The following is an 18,919-nucleotide window of genomic DNA, read 5'->3' as shown; positions in this document are numbered from 1 at the left end:
GATCGCTCGCACGTGCTCCGGCAATTGCAAATGGTGCAGCTTTGTACGGTAACATAGAAATGATGTACTCATTTCCAGACATGGACATGCAAGGAAATACTGTATTGACCCTTTTCGCGGAGCAGTTTGCTTTAGAGGAATGAGATGGCGCTTTCGGCAGCGCGCCATACTTTGCCTCAGCGAATGCGCACGAATACGGAACCATTACTGCTTCTGCCCTGCTACTGTGCGATGAGCTGTCGGAAATGCAAACTGGGTGTTCGCTAATACACTGTGCCCAATTCATGCTGCAAAATGTGCAACGATAAAGGGAAGACGGGCGCGGTAGTTCGCTGCAAAAATAATGATTCAAATATTAAGGAATGGAATCAACCCGTGCCGCCGCTGCTGTATAAGACTGCCTGTGTTGCCGGCCCTTCGCGATGCACGGCTTTCCTCACGGATCAAAAAGGATAGTTCAACCGCCAGCGCTGTATAGTTAGCCTTCAAAGGATTTCAACTCCGGAACGTCAGCACTTAAAGGAGAACCACTCGTTACAAATAGAAGTAGCGCCACTTACGGGCATAGTAAGCTTCTCGCACGTTATCTACACACATCCGCGCCTACTCGCACGCGAACTTACGCCCACCCTATCACCAACGTATCAATATTAAGTGAATGGGCACACACTTGAACCAATGTGCCGAAGCACGAGTGACGGCGACTACACCAACAAGACACGAATGTTCGAAGGTGAACGTTTCGTTAAGTCCACAGACTAAGCGAGGGACTAGTGATAATGCGTCTTTGCTACAAGCTACCGCAAAGTACAGAACATTTACATTCCAAGCTTTGTGCACAGCAAGAACAAATCAATCGCAGCAGAGCACACCCGCGAGCGATTAGGCTGAAAATAAACACCGAGCAACTTTACTGTCAGAAACATGACAAGCCGCTGCTTGAAAATGTTGGCCACATAAAAGCTGATCCTGATTTAATTCACAAGCGGAAAGTTTGGACAGCTTGGAATACATTTCCAGCCCCGCTTTTAGTACAAGCATCGTATAAGCTGCTCGAGTCGTTTGGACAAGGCGTAATGAGCTCTAAAAGCACTTGCATGTCCTATAAAGCTGTGGTCAAAGCTTCGTGTCGTGCACAAAGCCACCGTCTACACAAAACGGAGGTTTGCTGCAGAGAGCGGCGTCACGCACTTGCATTGTAAACGTGGAGGCAGCTGAGGCAAGTAATGGACGCGTCACCACGTCATCAAACATGGCAGCACTAAAAAAAAGAAAAGGTCGATATATCTGCGCTGGAGCTACGGACAATTTTTGTTAAGTGCTAAAACTAAAATTCCTAATGAAGTAAAAGCAATTGTTCTGTTAGCGCAACATTTTCCAACTGGCCGGCTTAATTCGGGGCCAAAGGGAGGACCTGTCCACATTGCGCCAAGCTTGTCTCTTGTAGTTGGGATCCGTCAATAAATTTACCTCGTTAAGCATGACGCCGCCGGCCGGCGCCGAAAATTGGTTCCCTGTGGCAAGGCTTTAGGGAGTATCGTAAACGTCAGTGAATTTCCCTCAAACACAAATACTGAAATTTTACGGCACTCGCCCATTACGAATACATTTACAACCACTTAGTTCCGATTGCCTGCTCTAATAACAGTTAATGGTTATGCATTAAGTAGTGGCGCCAATGTTTCATTTGAACCTGGCTCATGACCCTAAATACTAACAAATGTAAAATCGTTTCTTTCGGACGTAAGCGTGACGTTTCCATTTTTTCCTACCACATAGGAGACACGCTTTCCCGGGCATCATGTTATAAGTATCTTGGCGTTTACCTTTCACCAGGCCTCTCCTGGTTTGAACACATCACTGCTGCGTGCACGAAAGCCTCAAAAACTTTAGGGTATCTACGACGAAACCTCCGTCATTGCCCCTCAAACGTTCGCAAATTATCTTATTTGCGAACGCCCACAACTTGAATATGCCTCATCTGTTTGATCCCCTTCCGCTCATCCGCCGTCAAATGTCTCTCCTATGACGAGATATTACGCTGTGGGCAAATCGGGGATCCTACGGGGATAAGCAGGAGCTTCTCCAGTGGGCCATCCAACAGGTCGAGACCTTCACGCAAGGGGCCGGCATGATATGTGCCCCAGAGAAGTCCGAATTTATTCGGATAAGAGCGAAGTACGCGAGACGAGAAAATCGTCCGAGTTTCGAACTTTTCTTGGACGGAGGGCGTGTAAGAGAGGTGGATAAACTCGGCGTCCTGGGATTATGGATCCAACAAACGGGTGGAGTAGCGCTCACGCTCCGCCTCCTCAAAGGTACTACACAAAACGTAGCCAAGATGATCCGTAGGGTTACGCGAACCCGCGAGGGCTTCTCGGAAGAAGAAACGATCCGACTGGTACACGCCTTTGTCATCAGTAGGATAACGTATGAACTCCCCTTCCAAAGCATTACCAAGCAGGAGCTCAAACAGCTTGATCATTCGGCGGGCATTTAAAGCTGCTCTAGGACTCTCAGAAAATACCAGTACAGAACGTTTCGACAAATTAGGAATCCACAATACCTTCGAGGAATATGGGACGGCCACCCACATCGCGCAAAAGGAACGGCTGTGCGCATCAACGCAGGGTCGGGCCATATTAACCAAACTGGGCTTTGCCCTCCGCCCCCAGTTCAGTGCAGATGACCCAGGAAGTCAGGCAGCACATAATAGTGTCCCCAATTCCGAAGAATATGAGGCCGAAATATCATGTAGGGCGCCGGAAGGCCCGAGCGAGAACCTTGCACCAGAGATTTAGAGGACAACCGGGCGCGTACTACACAGACGCGAGTCAAACGGATAGGGACAAACAAGTATACGGTGGTAGCCGCGAACCAAAATCGTGTGATAGCTGCATCGGTCAGGGCAAAATCTACCAGCACAGCAGAAGCCACAGCGATTGCACTTGCAATTAGGGATGCGGAGAATAGGGACGTATCTGCTGCCATACTCACAAACCGCCTGCCGCCTGTATCTCTCCGGGACGGCGCCGCGCTTAGTACTAAAAATTCTAGGGAGTCAAATTACCCGATTCCACAACCTCACTTGGTGCCCCGCACACGAGGGCATGGAGGGCAACACAAGGGCGGACCGGCTAGCTCGCGTACTAAGCATCCGGGCTGCGGACCGACCTAGTGACGAGCCTCCTCCTACACCGCGCGACATCCTCGAACACCAAAGACAGGAGCGGAGGCAATATGGACGCCCTCATCCTAAGTTAAACAGTCAACAGGCGAGGAATTGGCGCCGACTTCAAACACACACATACACTCAGCCGTATTCACCAAGCACGATACACTGACGAATGCCCGTGGTGTGGGGACACGCCAACGTTACCGCACATCACGTGGATATGCCCGAACAGACCGAAACATATAAACTCCACACTACTAAAAACAAGATTTTAATAGGCAGTGGGAGGCGCGGCTTGCGGACGAGGACCAGGACAGCCAACTGGCTCTCCTGGACCAAGCCCAGCGAACCACTCGTGCCAGTGGAGCCCTGGACTAAGGGCCCCAACCACGGGACCTAAAATTTCATTTTATTCATTAGTTTTTCTCTCTCCTATGCCTGTTTCATAAGTACGTCTACAGCAATAAAATAGCCTCATTACACCTTGAACGCCCCCTTTTCACGTCACACAGGCTACAGAATCACCTCAGCTTCACACTCATCTTTGGCAATACGAACGCTTTAAACACATCCGCATTTCCACAAGCCACCCGCATGGGAAATGATCTTCCCAATGATATCGCCTGTGATAACCGTAACACATTTCGCCACAAGCTTGAGGTACATTTTTGTAAAATAGTGCTGCAACATGGTCTCGTCGTTTAAGCTATTTTGCGATGTGTTGCGTTTTTGTTAGCTTTTTATTTCTTCACTTGCACTCAAATGCTCTTTTAGTGCTTATTTCGGAAACAAATTCTGTTGTGCCAGCATTTTTTTTTTTTCTCTTCACTTGCGTTTACATTTTGCAATTTACTCTGTTGTTTCGATGTTCACTTGCATTGTAACCTTATTCTATACTAGTTTGCTTGTGCTTTCATTGTATTAAGTAACCCCCTTACTCAATGCCCCTTGGGCCTGTAAGGTATTTTTAAATAAATAAATATGTGCCACTAACTCTTAACATCTACGCTACCAAAGGTCGTAATGCAATCGTGATGCATTACAGACTGCGGGAAAATTGCACGGAGCACTCCATGCTACTACTGCCCCGATGTCATGCTACATGCAGATACTGAAATTGGTTCAGAGTAACGTCAAATGTCGTTTATGGTCCCAAGGATTTGCGAATGCAAGCTCACTTTGGAACAGCCCTCATCGTTTGCTTGAGTCACCAATTCGTACGCCCAATGCACCGTTGTGGAAGGAACAGGGCAAGTTATACTCTCCAAATATTAGCTTTATTTGGCGTACCAAAATCTCCCCCCAAAAATCCCACGATTGTTGGGCAGAAAAATAGAGAACGCACCTTCATTTGTCCAACCCGATAAAAATTAGAATAGCACTCAATGTCTGCAAATACGGACTTGTTATGCAGTGACAGACAGTTAGCAAAGCACACAATATACTATATATTAGTACAATACTGAACTACACTGTGGCAAAATACCAGCAGCTAAAGGGTGAACACTTCCTGTATGCACACTTGGCCTCTTGGACAAGAACATTCACTCCCTTGCTTTATAAATATGCTGCCTACTATTGTACAAAGCAAACTAGCGGAGCAAACTTATATTAATTAGTTGAAGGCGTACAATATGTACAGAAAACAGCAAACGCACTCCAAGCACAGGCACTAACACCCTGCAAGGCTGCTATACAAACACCCAGCGGGAACAATGTTAAACTCCCAATTTTCAGGAAAGAAGGTTTAATTAGGCAGATGTTCCATTTGAGAAACAAGAATACCTTTCAAAAAGGAACTTTGTTCCTCAAATGCAAAGACAGTGGAAACGCAACAAGGTCATGTTACAGGGGAGAAAGCACTCCTCCCTTTATTTTTATTAACACCATTAGCATTTTTTATTTAGTTTTGAGTCACCTGCGGACACTTTCAAAGAAACTTGCATCGACGTGGCAAGTAAAAAAGAAAGAAAAAAAAAAAAAAGGCCACGAACGAGGCAATGTTGGGGGAGGGGAGTCGACACAAAGTCTCGGCCCAGGCAGAGCCCCAACATCACAATCATCTCAAACGAGAATTTTCGACCCCATTTTAAAAACTGCACAGCTGGCCACCGCTGATGCACTCCTGGCCACTGCATGCCAACGACAGCGAACAATGGTGGGACACTGGACTTATAAGCAAGAGAACGAGCTCTTAGAAACAAGCCAATCGGGTTACACGTGCACGACTCTGCGTTAAATTTTGATTTCCCTCAATGGGTACGTGGCTAGAGCTCCCAAAAGCCATGCCTAAACAGGTCAAGTGCTTGCAACCAATATTCCGCTGTTGCTAGTGTGCCTGTGGCAAGAGTGCAATGCATGTGTACCAGCTGGCCCCAGCTGCAGCATGGTGAACCTGCCACACCTCCCCCATTTTTTGTCCCTTGCTTCACTCCTCCCAAGTCCAGCTGCTGCTTGCGGATGTGCCGATTTTTTTTTTTTTTTTAGTCTTCCCTCTGCCCATTCACTTCTGCCAGCCCCATCGCTGTCACAGGGCCTCACTTAAATCAGGTCAGCCACATTCATGGGCATTTCCTCTATCTCTGTGTTGTAAAAGCCCTCAATGTCCTTAAGGGTGCGCTTGTCTTCTTCAGTGACAAAGTTGATGGCAACACCCTTACGACCAAACCGACCTCCTCGGCCAATTCTGAAAAAAAAAAAAAAAAAAACGAAGTGAAAGTTCAGCAAAGCAACAATCCATGCACAATATCTATTATTTCAGGCCACAATGCAATAACAGATATACAGGACTGGGGGGGTATTCTGCAAGTGTCCACATAGTGTACACGTCCATATTGTGTGCTGAATGAAGTTCAGTTTGACTGGGCTGGCGTACGTGCAAGGACACGGGTGCACCCCAGCCAATCAGCACTTCAGCAGCAGACAGACATGTCTATTAAGTGACACAGAATACAAACTCCCCGCCCCCCTCGTCACTAAATTTAGACAACCAAATAGAAATATTCTTATCCAAAGAGGAAAATATGCGTTAACTGATTTGTAACAAGGACGAGCTAGACTTGCTGAAATTTCTTATTATAAAATGGAGTATTGCAACATGCACCATCATGTTTCGCTAGGGAAGTGACACTGCACCTACACAGCATCAGATCACACCTCTTCACTAGCAACCAACTTCACTTTTGCTCTCCCTAGCTGCACGAGGAGTAAGGGATCAGAACTTTGTTTCATGGCAATATGAATTTCGCATGCAGTGCAATCACATAGAGACTATTCTAAATTCTCACTAGTTCCGATTTAAAAAATATACAGTGGAACCCCGATTATACGACTTTGAGGGGACCAAGCAAAACCGCCGTATAATCCGCGCATCTTATAATCGAAAAACTAAGAATATAGGCAGTGACGCTCAGTCTTGCCCAAAAACGGATACAGACCACCTAAATAAGCCCGCAGCACGAACCTGCACTGCTTCCAAGGAAGGTAGATTAAATTATCAAAAAATCACCGTATTTATTCAATTGTAATGCAAGTTTATTTCATGATTTCGTTGCTTGAACTTGAACCTCCAGTTATAGCAGAATAACGACAACATTGATTATTTTAAAACAAACGCTCTAAATCCCGCAACCTTTAGCGTTACGTTGGCAACCTGAAACTTTACATCTTGATACAATCCATTAACAAGTCAACCGAAGTCCAAACTTGTTTTTGTTTGGAAGCGACGCTGTTTTCAGCGTGCTTGTGGCTGATTACGATGCTGCAATACTCTACGGCATTTTGCAGTTCGACTCCGTTCATTCGCGACATTATGGCAATGCAGCACATTCAATACGTCAGTCGCTTCAAGGGACAAGCAATTTTGATGACCAAGAAGCTAGGGGGGGGGTATGCGCTGCGCGGTAATGGCGGCAGGCATGAACTCGCGTAGGCAAACTTTTGCCCCATCTTGGTTGAGGGCAACTTAGGAACGCAAATTTCAATTATTCTGCATGAAAAACGCCACCCAGAAGCAAAGTTTCGATCGGTATATCCGGTATGCCGTGAATAACATATCGTTATGTTTTTTTTTCTCATAGCCCTAATGCATAATTTGATCCATTTAAGTCGCGTGATCGTTACAAGTGGACTGCACTATATAACAAAAACTGCCAGCTCTTGCACTGTGGGCCTCAGCAATGAACTACAGTTTGCAATGAACCTGCCAAAATGGCTTACAGTATATCCAACATTATTTGGTAAGCTTTGGTCAATGCGTAGGTTTGATGCTATCACTGAATTATACAAGGAAGCAAGCACTCTGCAGTGTGCACCATTAATGACAGCAGTTAATGTGCCACAGTCAACTATTGAAGATAGCACCAATGGGTGCCACACCAAAAGAACTTTTCTCTTGTCAGCAGGTACATTATGCAAGTATTTGTGCACATCACTAATGCATTCACCTTTAGCAAAACATGATACACTCATGTCATCAATGACGCTAAAAATTGGCACTCTGCACTTGCCAAGCGCATTCTTTATAGATAACTGTAAAGCTGCTTGCAGAAAGTGCACGCTAATGGTCACTATCCATTACTTTTGTGCAGATCCCAAGAGGAGAACTCACCTGTGGATGTAGTTTTCCCTGTTGGTCGGCAGGTCAAAGTTTATGACCAAGGACACTTGTTGAACATCAATGCCTCGGGCAAGCAGGTCAGTGGTGATCAGCACTCGACTCGAGCCTGACCGGAACTCGCGCATGATCACGTCTCGTTCCTTTTGGCCCATGTCTCCGTGCTAAACGCAATGAGGGACAAGAACAAGACTAAGAACCAGTATACTCACAAGCCATTTAAACAAATTCTGAAAATAAAATATGAAGTCTAATTAAATGCCGAAAAATGAAGGGGCTTTAAAATTGTCGCCCGACTTCAAACTAAAAGTCGCTGTTCAAGCCAAACTGTCAACCTGGGGCTGTGGCAAGCGTTTACACTTGAATGTGCATATCCCCACATGTCTATTTCTCAATTAAAAACATAACCGACTTTCTGTTATGAACGTTTGCTGCTCATAATCATTGCACATCAAGTACAGTTGTCGACCAATTTTCCAGACTTGGCAGGAAGCATAAAATAGTCTGATGACATTGAACATTGGTTAATTTTTTTTAGCAGAGGAAAAGAGGGTGATTAGCTTAGAGTCGCATGAAAAAATTGGCTGATCACCGCCTCATGCTAATGGAATAATGTCAAGGAATTGCTTCGGAACTGCTTAATCGTACTGTATGTTAGCACCGCATACTGTTCTGTTACACTTTCAGAAAATGCAGTATTGTTTATGTCTGCAATCTGTTGACATGTTTTTTTGCCTCTCCGCTATGTTTTGTGCTATCGAGATGACTAAACAGTAGAAGCATGTTGATAAGTTTTCACGGGGCCAACGAAAAAAATCGTCAACAGCTGGGACAATGTAATCATGAGGAAGGCTGGAAATCACCACCATAACGTCTGAAACAGCTCTGAATGGTTGCTCGTAGTTATTAGACATCTCGGCGCTCGTACTGTGACCGGGAAAGGCACATGTGTGAATTTATAACTAAGGAACACACAGAATATCCTGTGACAGTGGCCCCTTTGCACTCTTAAGGGGGAAGACGGGTCCCTGGGACCGGAAAATGGCGAAAAAGTCGATTTTTTTTATAGCATTTAGGGTTCTGCGAGCATTTTTCTATCTGTCTGCCAATTTTCACACTCCAGGAATCAATAATTTATTCGTAATAAAATTTCAAACAGCGTGCGCGAGTTGAGCTCGCGCAGAATCAGACGCCGAAACGGCAGTTTTCTTCCGACGCAGAGCTGCCGTTTCTCGAACACCGTAGACGCCATCTTGGTCTCGTTTGAAAGAGCATTTCTTCATTTTGAAATTCCCGCTGCCATCACTTCGTTTCGCTCATTAGTTGCTCACAAAAAAAGCAACATGGGCATTGCTATTGGCTGTTGGGCACACGTGACTTCGCGGAGCCATCTCATTGGAAGAGCATGACTCGCGTCGTCTGCTTGGCGCGTCGCAACGCAAAAAACTTGACAATTGGGCCGGCAGTTTGCCAGCACTTCGATCTGCGCGCTTACGACCACAGCTCTCGCAAGGCCTGGCTCAGCGCGAAAGTTCCATTCCCGGAATAAGTTTGGAAAGAAACGGAAGAAGTCGTTGGCCAACCACTTCAAGGCTCGTCTACCACCGGGAAGCGTCGACGAACGAGATGGGTCAACAGCCGCCGCCGCCGATGCAAGCTTATCGGGCGTCTGCGATGCTCCGACAGATAACAGCTGCGCCTGCAACCAAGGAAAGAAGCTGCTGCCGCGTCGATTAGCGGAATGTGCAGATGAAGATCGGGACTCCGTGTCACCCACCCCATCCGCCGACAGAGAGCGATTCGCCGAGTCGCCCGGCGCTGACTGAAAATTAGGCCTCGCTGACCAGCCGGCCTGCGGTGATCCGACAAGCAGCGGCCGCGAACGCCGCGATACATTGATGCTGACGCCGTCAGATCTGCAGGCAAGGCAGACAAAAGCCGATGAAAAACTGCGGGAACTTGCTTCGACCGCCGCGACAAATACAAATTGATTTCTTTGATGACAGCAACGACGCACTGGGGGGCGCTGCTCCGACTCAGCCGAGCGACAAGGAGAGTTTCTTCATTGCAGATATTCAGTGTTTGAGTGGACTGCTCGGCGTTCTGAAATGCAAGTTTTGCGGCGGCGGCAACGTCAGCCTATACAAACGCGAGAGAGAGTACGGCCTTGCCGTGAAAGTGTGTGTCAGCTGTGAAAACTGTGGGGACATCGCGGAAGGATGGAGTTCTCCGCGAGTGGACGGCAATCAAAAAGTGAATCCATTCGCCGTGAATATCCTCGCCGCTCGAGCCATGCAGTCTACTGGCAATCGTCAAGCAGCAATGAATGACATTTTTTCGACTATGAACATTTCCCATCGTGGTCTCCATAAGAAAACGTGGCAGGGATATGTTAAACAAAAGTTGACTCCTGCAGCAACTCGCGCCGAAAAAGTCACCAGCGAGTGCGCGACATCAGTTCGGGAACTTTATAAAGAACTGGACATTCAGCATGCCAACAACATTGCCGTTTCATTTAACAGTACGTGGATGACACGCGGGCACTTGTCTCACATAGCTGTGGGTGCGGTGATTGAACTCTTCACTGGGCAAAGGTACCATTTTCGACTATGTTGTGTTGAGCAATTTCTGTGCCGGGTGCGAACGAGGGCCGAAGGAAAACGATCCGGCATATCAGGCTTGGTGGGACAGCCACATGTGCCAGAAAAACACTGCAAAGAAATCTGGCGAAATGGAGGTGGAAGGAAGCAGCTGTTTTCCTTTTGAGAAAAAGGAGAAGAGCTGCTCTTGAGAAAAGGAGCAGGTCTCTTGAGAAAAAATGGCCTCAGATACACGACCATTCTTTCAGATGGTGACAGCCGCGCTTTCCATGCTTTACAAGCAGCAGATGTATATGGCTTCATTAAAATCGAAAAAGCGGATTGTGTGAACCATGTACAGAAGCGCATGGGCACTGCCTTACGCAATTTGATTGCAAGGCACAAGGGAGGGGGCTCTGAAACGCTAGGAGGAAGGGGAAGGCTTACTGGCGACTTCATAACAAAGTTGAGCTCGTATTATGGCTGGGCCCTCAAATCTAAAAAAGGAGATGTTGAGGCCATGCAACGGGCTGTGATGGCGACATACCATCATTTAACTTCAATGACAATGAGTCAAATCACAGTCTATGCCCGGCAGGCCCAGATTCTTGGTGCTGCCAAAATGCAGCAGCAGCAAAGGGGGAACCTGTTCCGAGGCACCATTATAATTTGCCACCCCATGTGTCCAAAGCTCTGCTACCGATTTATGAGCGCCTGTCGGAAAGAAAGCTTTTAGAAAGGTGCCAACGGGGTAAAACCCAAAACAGTAACGAAAGCCTGCATTCCCTTATCTGGGCACTGGCACCCAAGGAACGCCATGCTTCACTGTTTACGGTTGAAGCTGCAGTTGCCAAGGCAGTGATGAAGTTCAACTGTGGCAATTTGAGAACCTCGTCGGGCATCCTGGAGGAGTTGAGTGAACCCCAGCCTCCCAAGAACCAGACGGATGACCGAGAAAGACGGGCACCGAGCGGCTGAGTCTACATGCAAGCATGCAAGCACCAAGAGTGTCCAGCAGGCACTAAAGAAGCGCCACTACTATGCTAAGCAGCAGTCGGACTATATCCCTGGTGGCTCTTAGCACCTGCATTGAAAAATATCCACATTCAACTTGTTATTTTTTAAATAAATCATGTGCTATTTCTTTTTTGCACTTTTCTCAAAATGTAAATTTATGACTTCAATTTTGAGGCCTACATATCTCGGCACCTAGAGCAGGTACAACAATAATTCTTTTTGCAATGCAAACCTAAATGCGTACACAATCCAAGTATGGGAGCAGATTTTTGAGCACAAGCCTTTATAATTAATTAATCGTTAAAGTTATAACTGCACGGCAGGTGCTTTTCAAAGTGTCAAGTGCTGTAAAATAGCTAAGAATGGCCAAATAAAAGAAAGTGCTTGCATTACTTCTATCTTAGTCATTAGTCTATTCAGCCATAGCTTAAATATAATTTTTAATGCAACAATTTTTTCCCTATTGTGTCCTTAAACAATGGAAGATAAACTTCAGTTATCTTAAGAACAAGATAACTTACTGGAAAAGTAATTACATATTTGAAATCGGCAGAACAAACTGCACAAACCTGTACAGTTGCATTAAAATCGATGGATAAATAAAGAAAAAGTGTCTAAAATGAGTCTCTCCCCTTAAAGGGAACCTAAAACAACCCTTGGGCTTTGTGAAAAAACGCAGTCAGCTGATAGCATACGCTGCAGTGAACATCTCAGCCAAATTTTGCAGTTGTGCACGGCATGTGGAGCTAACAATCGAAGCTCGACGCCACCTTTTTCTCAAAGTATCTTTCACTCTTTTGCAGCAGCTATATTTCGTCATACAGCAGATCCCCATATGCGGCTGCAATAGTCGACGTCAATCAACAAGATTGATTGTGTGTGCTGCTTCCTACTGTTACTGTTTATATTTACTGAGACAGTTTATAATATAAACAAACTGAAGTAAGCGAAAATCTGCTTCTGAATTTCGGTAGGAATTGCATACTTCCGGAAGAAGCCAAGAGCCGACTCCTGTCGGCTCACGCTCGGCCACGGCACCGCCAACGTATAAAACGATCAATTTCGGACGCATAAGCCTTTCGTCATCCGATATTGTGGCCTTTTTTTTTTTTGCTGTGACCGCAGGTCCGAAACAACCAATACCACCAATATTTTGGTTATCTCGCAGGCTCATACTGGCACTCTCGCACACTGATGCACTGGCAGCCTTAACCAGCACCGTGGCAATGCTAGGCATAACGACGGTTCCCAAAAGCCTGCTTCACCACGATACAGCAGTGTTACGCAGTGAAGCACACCAAAAATCGAAGGGGCATCGTTACAGGACACTGCATTTACAGTGGAATCTCCTGGATATTTTTCGGGGCAATACATTTCTTTTTCATTTCCCAATAATACAATTTGGTGGGATAATACGTTGGATGATACGATTTTCAGATGATATGCTTTATTTTGCAGTTCCTGTGAAGATCGTAGAAAGATTCCACTGTATTCCTTAATTATACGCGCTGTATAACAAAACCGCCGCTGTCTCCTGTCACAGTGCGAGCAGCGATATGCCTAATAAGTGTACTGGAAGGCCTTTAGAGCTATTTCGAACATGCCTGCGGCAATTCGAGTCCTTGGGGGCAGTAAAAGGCTGGCACTAATTTTTGGGGAATGCCCCAATTTTCCGATGTTTTCGCAACCCCTAAGAAGTCTGAAAAATCAGACGTTGGCCGTAATACAATGGCCACACTACAGCTAAGGATCAAACCTGTGCCTTTGTGCACGCCAGGGGAGAGATTGTGCAAACACGCCACTATGCGAACAGTCACTGGCACCTCGCTTTTGGCAGTGGTCTGCAGCACGGAAAGGCGTGAGGGGAAATTAAGTGCCGCCTACTCGTGACATTATTATTTATTTACATTATTTATTTATTATTATTAGAGGCATTATTTAGATGTTTGCCCTGAGCACGCTTTCCGAGTACATTTGCACTTTATTTACGATAATTTACCTTTAGACACAGCACACAAAAACAGCAGCAAACTTACAATAATAATAAAATATCGCAATGGCTGTTTCAGTGACTGCTTTTGCCGATTTGGCCTGCTTAAGGAACTTGTCCTAATAAACTTGTTTGAAGCAAGTACCCCTCTGGCATATGGTTTCTTGCACCGGCACAAAAGGACAGGCGCCAGTATCAACACGATTTGGTTTTGGTATGCATTTTTTCCAATAATGACCAAATGAAATTTTTGGAAAACCTGCAAGATTCACAAAATCGTAGAATGAGCCCCAATTCGTAAACTTTACAAAATATTCAGGAGAGTTGGCAGGTATGGCAGTACGCATTCAGCACCTGCACCTTTGCCACCAAGCTTTTCTTTATGCACTGATATATATGCAATGTACTATCTTCAAGGAATGCTACCTTCATTTGCTCAAGGTAACATCAGAAAACCTTAAACTTAATTTTTCCTAAGCGACAAATTTCATATTGCAAAGGCAAAGATAAAACATATAAAATAAAAACTATTGTCAACTTGCAACCCATGCTACTTTACCAAACAATAGCTGCAAGCACTGGATGACACATTTGGATAGATCACACACGACTAGAATGGCCAGCTGTCCATCAGAATGCTCCGCACAGGTCATGCTCTGACTTGGCGGAGTTCTAGTTTAGTAGTAGAGTTCTAGTAGCTCTTGTTTAGTAGGTAATTAGAGCTACTAAACAAGGTAAACCAAACAAAGGTATTTTGATTGCCTGAGGTCCTTTGATACACTCGCGAAGTTAGAAAATGAGCATTCGTGCACGCCACACTTATCCATGACCAAAAATTAAACACGCAACCCTAAGCTCAGCAAAACGCCATTGCGACAAAGGTATTGCAATGTGTCAGTTTATATGTGAGATAGATTTGTTGCACCAGTGATTGAGGTCCCATGGCAGAAGTTCCATTGGCACCTCACCCAAAACCAGTGCCATAATTTCTGACCTTGCGACAGCTGCAACCGTCTTGAAAGTGTACGGTCCCAGTGCTTTTAAAGGTCAGTGGCATGCAACTGCAAATGCCTACTAGTAATAACTAGTAGACAGTGCATATCCTAAATCTTTAGGTGTGCGAAAACTATGATCTGATGGAATACACCACTACAATGAAACAGAAAGCTCCTGGAGAGTAGTACGAAGCACGCTTTGTCTCTTCTTGATGGCTGCCTGGAATGCTGCAGATACCGATGATGCCCACTCTGTCCCCGTTGACCCCATGGCAGCTGTCTTTCTCGGCTGCTCTAAAACTGCCTTTGCAAGTTTGTTGCACGTACAGCTCACGCAGTATGTGCAATCTAGACTGGTGGCTTCCAAGCCACGGCAGCCTCAAGAGCAAGCAATGAGGCATTCTTTTCTTTTGGCAAATGCAGCAATTCAAAGGCATATTTTGTTTTCACTCCCCGACATATCTACAAGAGCTCATCAGAGAGACGCTCAAACACTGGACGCGATGCACCACTTACAGCATCTGGCAGATTGTATTTTTTTTCAAGGGGGGAGGGGGGGGCTCATTATTTGCAATGGCTGCATTGTATTTGCCCCATGAAAAATTGAGTCACTTGTCAATTGACACAGCCTGCATGCTCACGAGACATTAAATTACTTGACATTCTTATTTAAATGCATTGTTTCTTCTAACTTGTTTTTTTCCGACCAAATGTTGCGGCTTCAAATGCCTTCATTAACCTCGCCGTAATTAACACCAAAGGTTGTGGGTTCGACTCTCAGCAAAGGCCAAGTTTGCGACTCCCAGCAATGGTCGTGGGTTCGAGTGCTTTAATTAACTCTATCTTAACACTTTGACGACAGTGCCCCACGCACCATCAGAATTGTTGTGCGAGCGTTTCTATATAGGTAGGACACAATGTCAGACCAGTGTAGTCAGTGAATTACTACACCAAGTCGTCATCGTGTACGATTTCACTTCGACGACACGATTTTCGCTCAAGGACGTTGAAGATTGGCTGAATGATGAGACATAAGGCTGTCGCCTTAAGGGCCGTGGGGACAAAGATGTGGTTGGGCTTTTCGTCAGTTGAGGTTACGTGGTAATACATACTGCTGTATCTCTCTCATCCACATTTTCAGAATAAACGAGAGAAGAGGGAACAGAGGGGCTCGATTTTGTAAACCATGCTCCACATGCGCCCATCATGGTTCTGAGTGGTGCTGCCAAACGCTCCTAGGGCTAGATCTAGGTAAGCACAAATACCCAAGTTAGTGGACGAATTCACGGCCGTTGCCGTAGCACAATTGGTAGTGCAATGCACGTGTAGTGCAGAGGTTGCAGGTTTGGCTCCCGTCGGTGACAAGTTATCTTTTCATCCTTTTTCATTTCCCTTTTCTTTCCTTATTTTCTTTCCAATTTCAACCACCCTTAATTTCCCCGATGCTTTTTTTTTCACTTTATTGTCTGCTGGCTTTATTTATGTGGTCACAATTTCAGAATGCGATTTGAGTACTTAATCATAATAGCTTGTCAGCTTACTGATGAGGACTCGAGTCAGGCAGCCCTTACCACTGATGCGCCCACCATTTTCCCCTTTGCGCTTCTGGACAAGGTTCTGCAGCGCCATTGCCATACGTTTCTGCAGGTGGTACACGCAGTGTTCCTTTTCTACAGGTATGAAGCTGCAGACTTTCGCTTCATCAATGGCACTGTATGATCTGCTTTCACCACTAAGAGAACATGGTTGTGTACCTCAGGCTATGAAAGGAAAGTGAGGGCTGAAATAAAATTAGTGCTACCTCCACCTTCATCTGGCCTGCCTTGGAGACGTGTTCTTTTGGCATGAATGCTGCGACTTCCAGTCAGCATAATCTGGGCTGCCAGGTTTAGAGCCAATTCGAAAGAACAACATATTCGAAAACATAACCTGAAAAAAGCTCCATCACTGTGGCCACTCCAATGCGAGATTAATGTCTCCGAATGTGCCAAGTGCTATCGAAAGAAACTGCAGTATTACCTGTATTTCCAAAATTAAGGCAGAATTGCACATCTTTCACTAAAGTGGCACACTTCGCCATATTTTCAGTGCAGGCACTTGTTGCAGCTGGATTTAGCTTTGATTTCAGATAGTGCCGATAGCGGCAAAATATCGTTTAGCAAAGTCTGCCTGTTTCCCGTGCTCTGTATAGCATGCACCGCGAGAAAATTGATCTCTAAAGGATTGCAGTTGGCAGTGCCACCAACTCGTTGCGAGCTCAATTTCGTGTCAAGTTCACCACAGCTGCTGCACAGAACTTTCAGCTTCACAGCAATGCCGTGTACTCCCATGAGTGCTGCTCGATGGTCACCGCTCCCCAGCACACTCGACAACCAGTAACGTTCAGTAACTTGTTTTACCATGTCAAGGTCGACGATGGTATACGTTGTCGATGCATTTCCAGACAGGGCTCACTTGTTAGGCGCTTCACCTTGAACGCTGCCGCTAAAACTGAGGAGAGTTACACTGCTTTTTTCTGCGCTTGTTGTTCAATCGTATCATGGTCAGACCATGTTCATCCTCGCGCGGTCCGGCCAAGGGCGCACCTCTGTAGGACACGCACCCGTAACGATCGCTGCCCTGCAATCCATTGCCAGGGTGTCTGCTATATAGTCACAGTCAGCCGTCGACATCGTCGCTAGCCGCACCAATGTTTTCTGTGCTGAAGCATAGCGACAACACCGTCAGCCGCTCTCGGGAGCACCGCAGTGGCAGCCGTCACAATAGCCTCTTCCCATTGTGCTGCACCCTCCTTGGTTGTACACTGTTCTGCGGCATCTGCAAGTCCGCCGGTCCAACCAGGTCATCAGACATGCCACAGGTAGTTTCGATGCATCTTCTCGCTGCAACGCACGTTTTTTCGTCGCATGCTGAATTTATGCACTGTGAGGAATTTTCGTCAACGGTTAAGCATCACGACATCACGAGCACGCTGAGCGATGGTTTAGGCAAAATGGCGTCGCCGACGTGCAGAGTCCCAGTGCTCCAATCAGAAGGTGTTTAGTCACGTGATGGCCACGAACCAACAGCATGGCGAATTGCCTCTTTTGTTCTTGCCTGGTTCCTCCTTCCAGAAGCAACCCTAAAGGCTCGTTTTCAGCGGGAAAGCCAGCAGGATGGAGACCTTTCAAACCAGACGAAAATGGCGCCGCTCCATTGATCAGTTTCGAAACTGCGAGCGTTGCAAAATGGGGCATTTTCGGTGCATCTTGCACACGAAAATGAGAGTCATATGTGATAAATACGGCATTCTTTTGCCCAAAGATGCGTTATTTTTTTGGGAGGTGCGCACTGATATGAAGAAAACGAAAATTTCAAAATTGAAATAGATTGTTGTCGTTTTTTTTTCGTCACCAGGATCCGTGTCCCCCCCCTTAAGAAGGTCTTAACTGTAATGTCTCACTAATGTGTCCTCCACTGCTCTAACCTGACCCTTGAAGCACCAAAACTGTAGTTAACATGGATCCCACAAAGCACAGACGTACTACTTTTCATTTAACTCAGCACAGACATATTTTTCATTTAACTCAAAATTAGCAATTATGTATTACTGAGAATCCCAAAATCGGCCAATAGCGTTGAGTCAGCCAACTGCTTTCGATGACAACATTGCTGATGTGAGAGCAAGTGTCTTTCAGTGCTTTTGACAGGAGATTGTAAATTCCCTGTTGCATGTAGCGCAATAGTATTTGGCTCACATGTTCACAGGAGCCTTGTTAACAGAGCGGCAATGTTTCTTTACCAAGTTGAAAAAATGTCTCATGGCCCCTTTAATGGATACACTCACCAGTGCCGAGACAGTGAAGTCGCGCTCATGCATCTTCTCTGTGAGCCAGTCAACTTTCCGCCTCGTGTTGCAGAAGATCACTGCCTGGGTGATGGTCAGCGTCTCGTACAGGTCACACAGTGTGTCCAGCTTCCATTCCTACACACAAGAACACACATGTGTTTCACCTCACAGCTGCCAGAAGTTTCATACCCCACTACAAAACAGTGAGGGACCCTCAAATGAATTTAATTCTGCCTTCAACTCTTAATACAGTATAACCCCACTGTTACGTCGTTTTCGGCCGGTCTCGGCACAGCTCCCATAGAACCCAATGCATTGGTAACCCCGCTGTTACGTCGCAGCTGTGGGACCGTTCCTGCATCATACGTAGCGAACTGCCACCCCGTGCCGGCCCGAGCGGCCATTTTGACTTTTCATGTCGCTTGGCGATGGCATTGGCCACCCAAAGTGCCGGGGGCGACGCTTATGACGTATTTTCGGTTTCCACCAGCAAAAGTATGGCCCTTGGGATCCATATTTGCTATCCAAAAATGGTGTCTATGACGCGTAGTGGCCCTAAAATTGGTTTTGGCCCATAGATGTTCCGTATAAAGTCCAAGGGCGATAACGCTGTCGCCCTTGGACTTTATATGAAGAAACACACAACACTTAAAAACGCAGCTTCTGCACTTCGTCGTACGCATTTCTATCGTGCAGTTTAGCCTTCTTTCAGTATGAAC

General features: G+C 46.0%; 1 protein-coding gene across 1 annotated transcript in view; it reads right to left on the bottom strand.

The window, feature by feature from the left end:
• Positions 1 to 5,015: 5,015 nt before the first annotated feature.
• Positions 5,016 to 18,919, bottom strand: part of LOC119443128 (eukaryotic initiation factor 4A-I) — a 44,251-nt gene continuing 30,347 nt past the window's right edge. Inside the window, exons 7-9 of the mRNA XM_037708280.2 lie at positions 18,198 to 18,335; positions 7,785 to 7,954; positions 5,016 to 5,861 (exon numbers count right to left, since the gene is read on the bottom strand). Of these exons, the coding sequence (XP_037564208.1) occupies positions 5,717 to 5,861; positions 7,785 to 7,954; positions 18,198 to 18,335 (453 nt within the window). The 3' untranslated portion in view covers positions 5,016 to 5,716. The remainder of the gene's footprint in view (positions 5,862 to 7,784; positions 7,955 to 18,197; positions 18,336 to 18,919) is intronic.

This window comes from Dermacentor silvarum, chromosome 2 (assembly GCF_013339745.2).
Source record: "Dermacentor silvarum isolate Dsil-2018 chromosome 2, BIME_Dsil_1.4, whole genome shotgun sequence".
NCBI classification, from domain to species: Eukaryota; Metazoa; Arthropoda; class Arachnida; order Ixodida; family Ixodidae; genus Dermacentor; species Dermacentor silvarum.
This window is presented reverse-complemented; position numbering and strand designations above follow the sequence as displayed.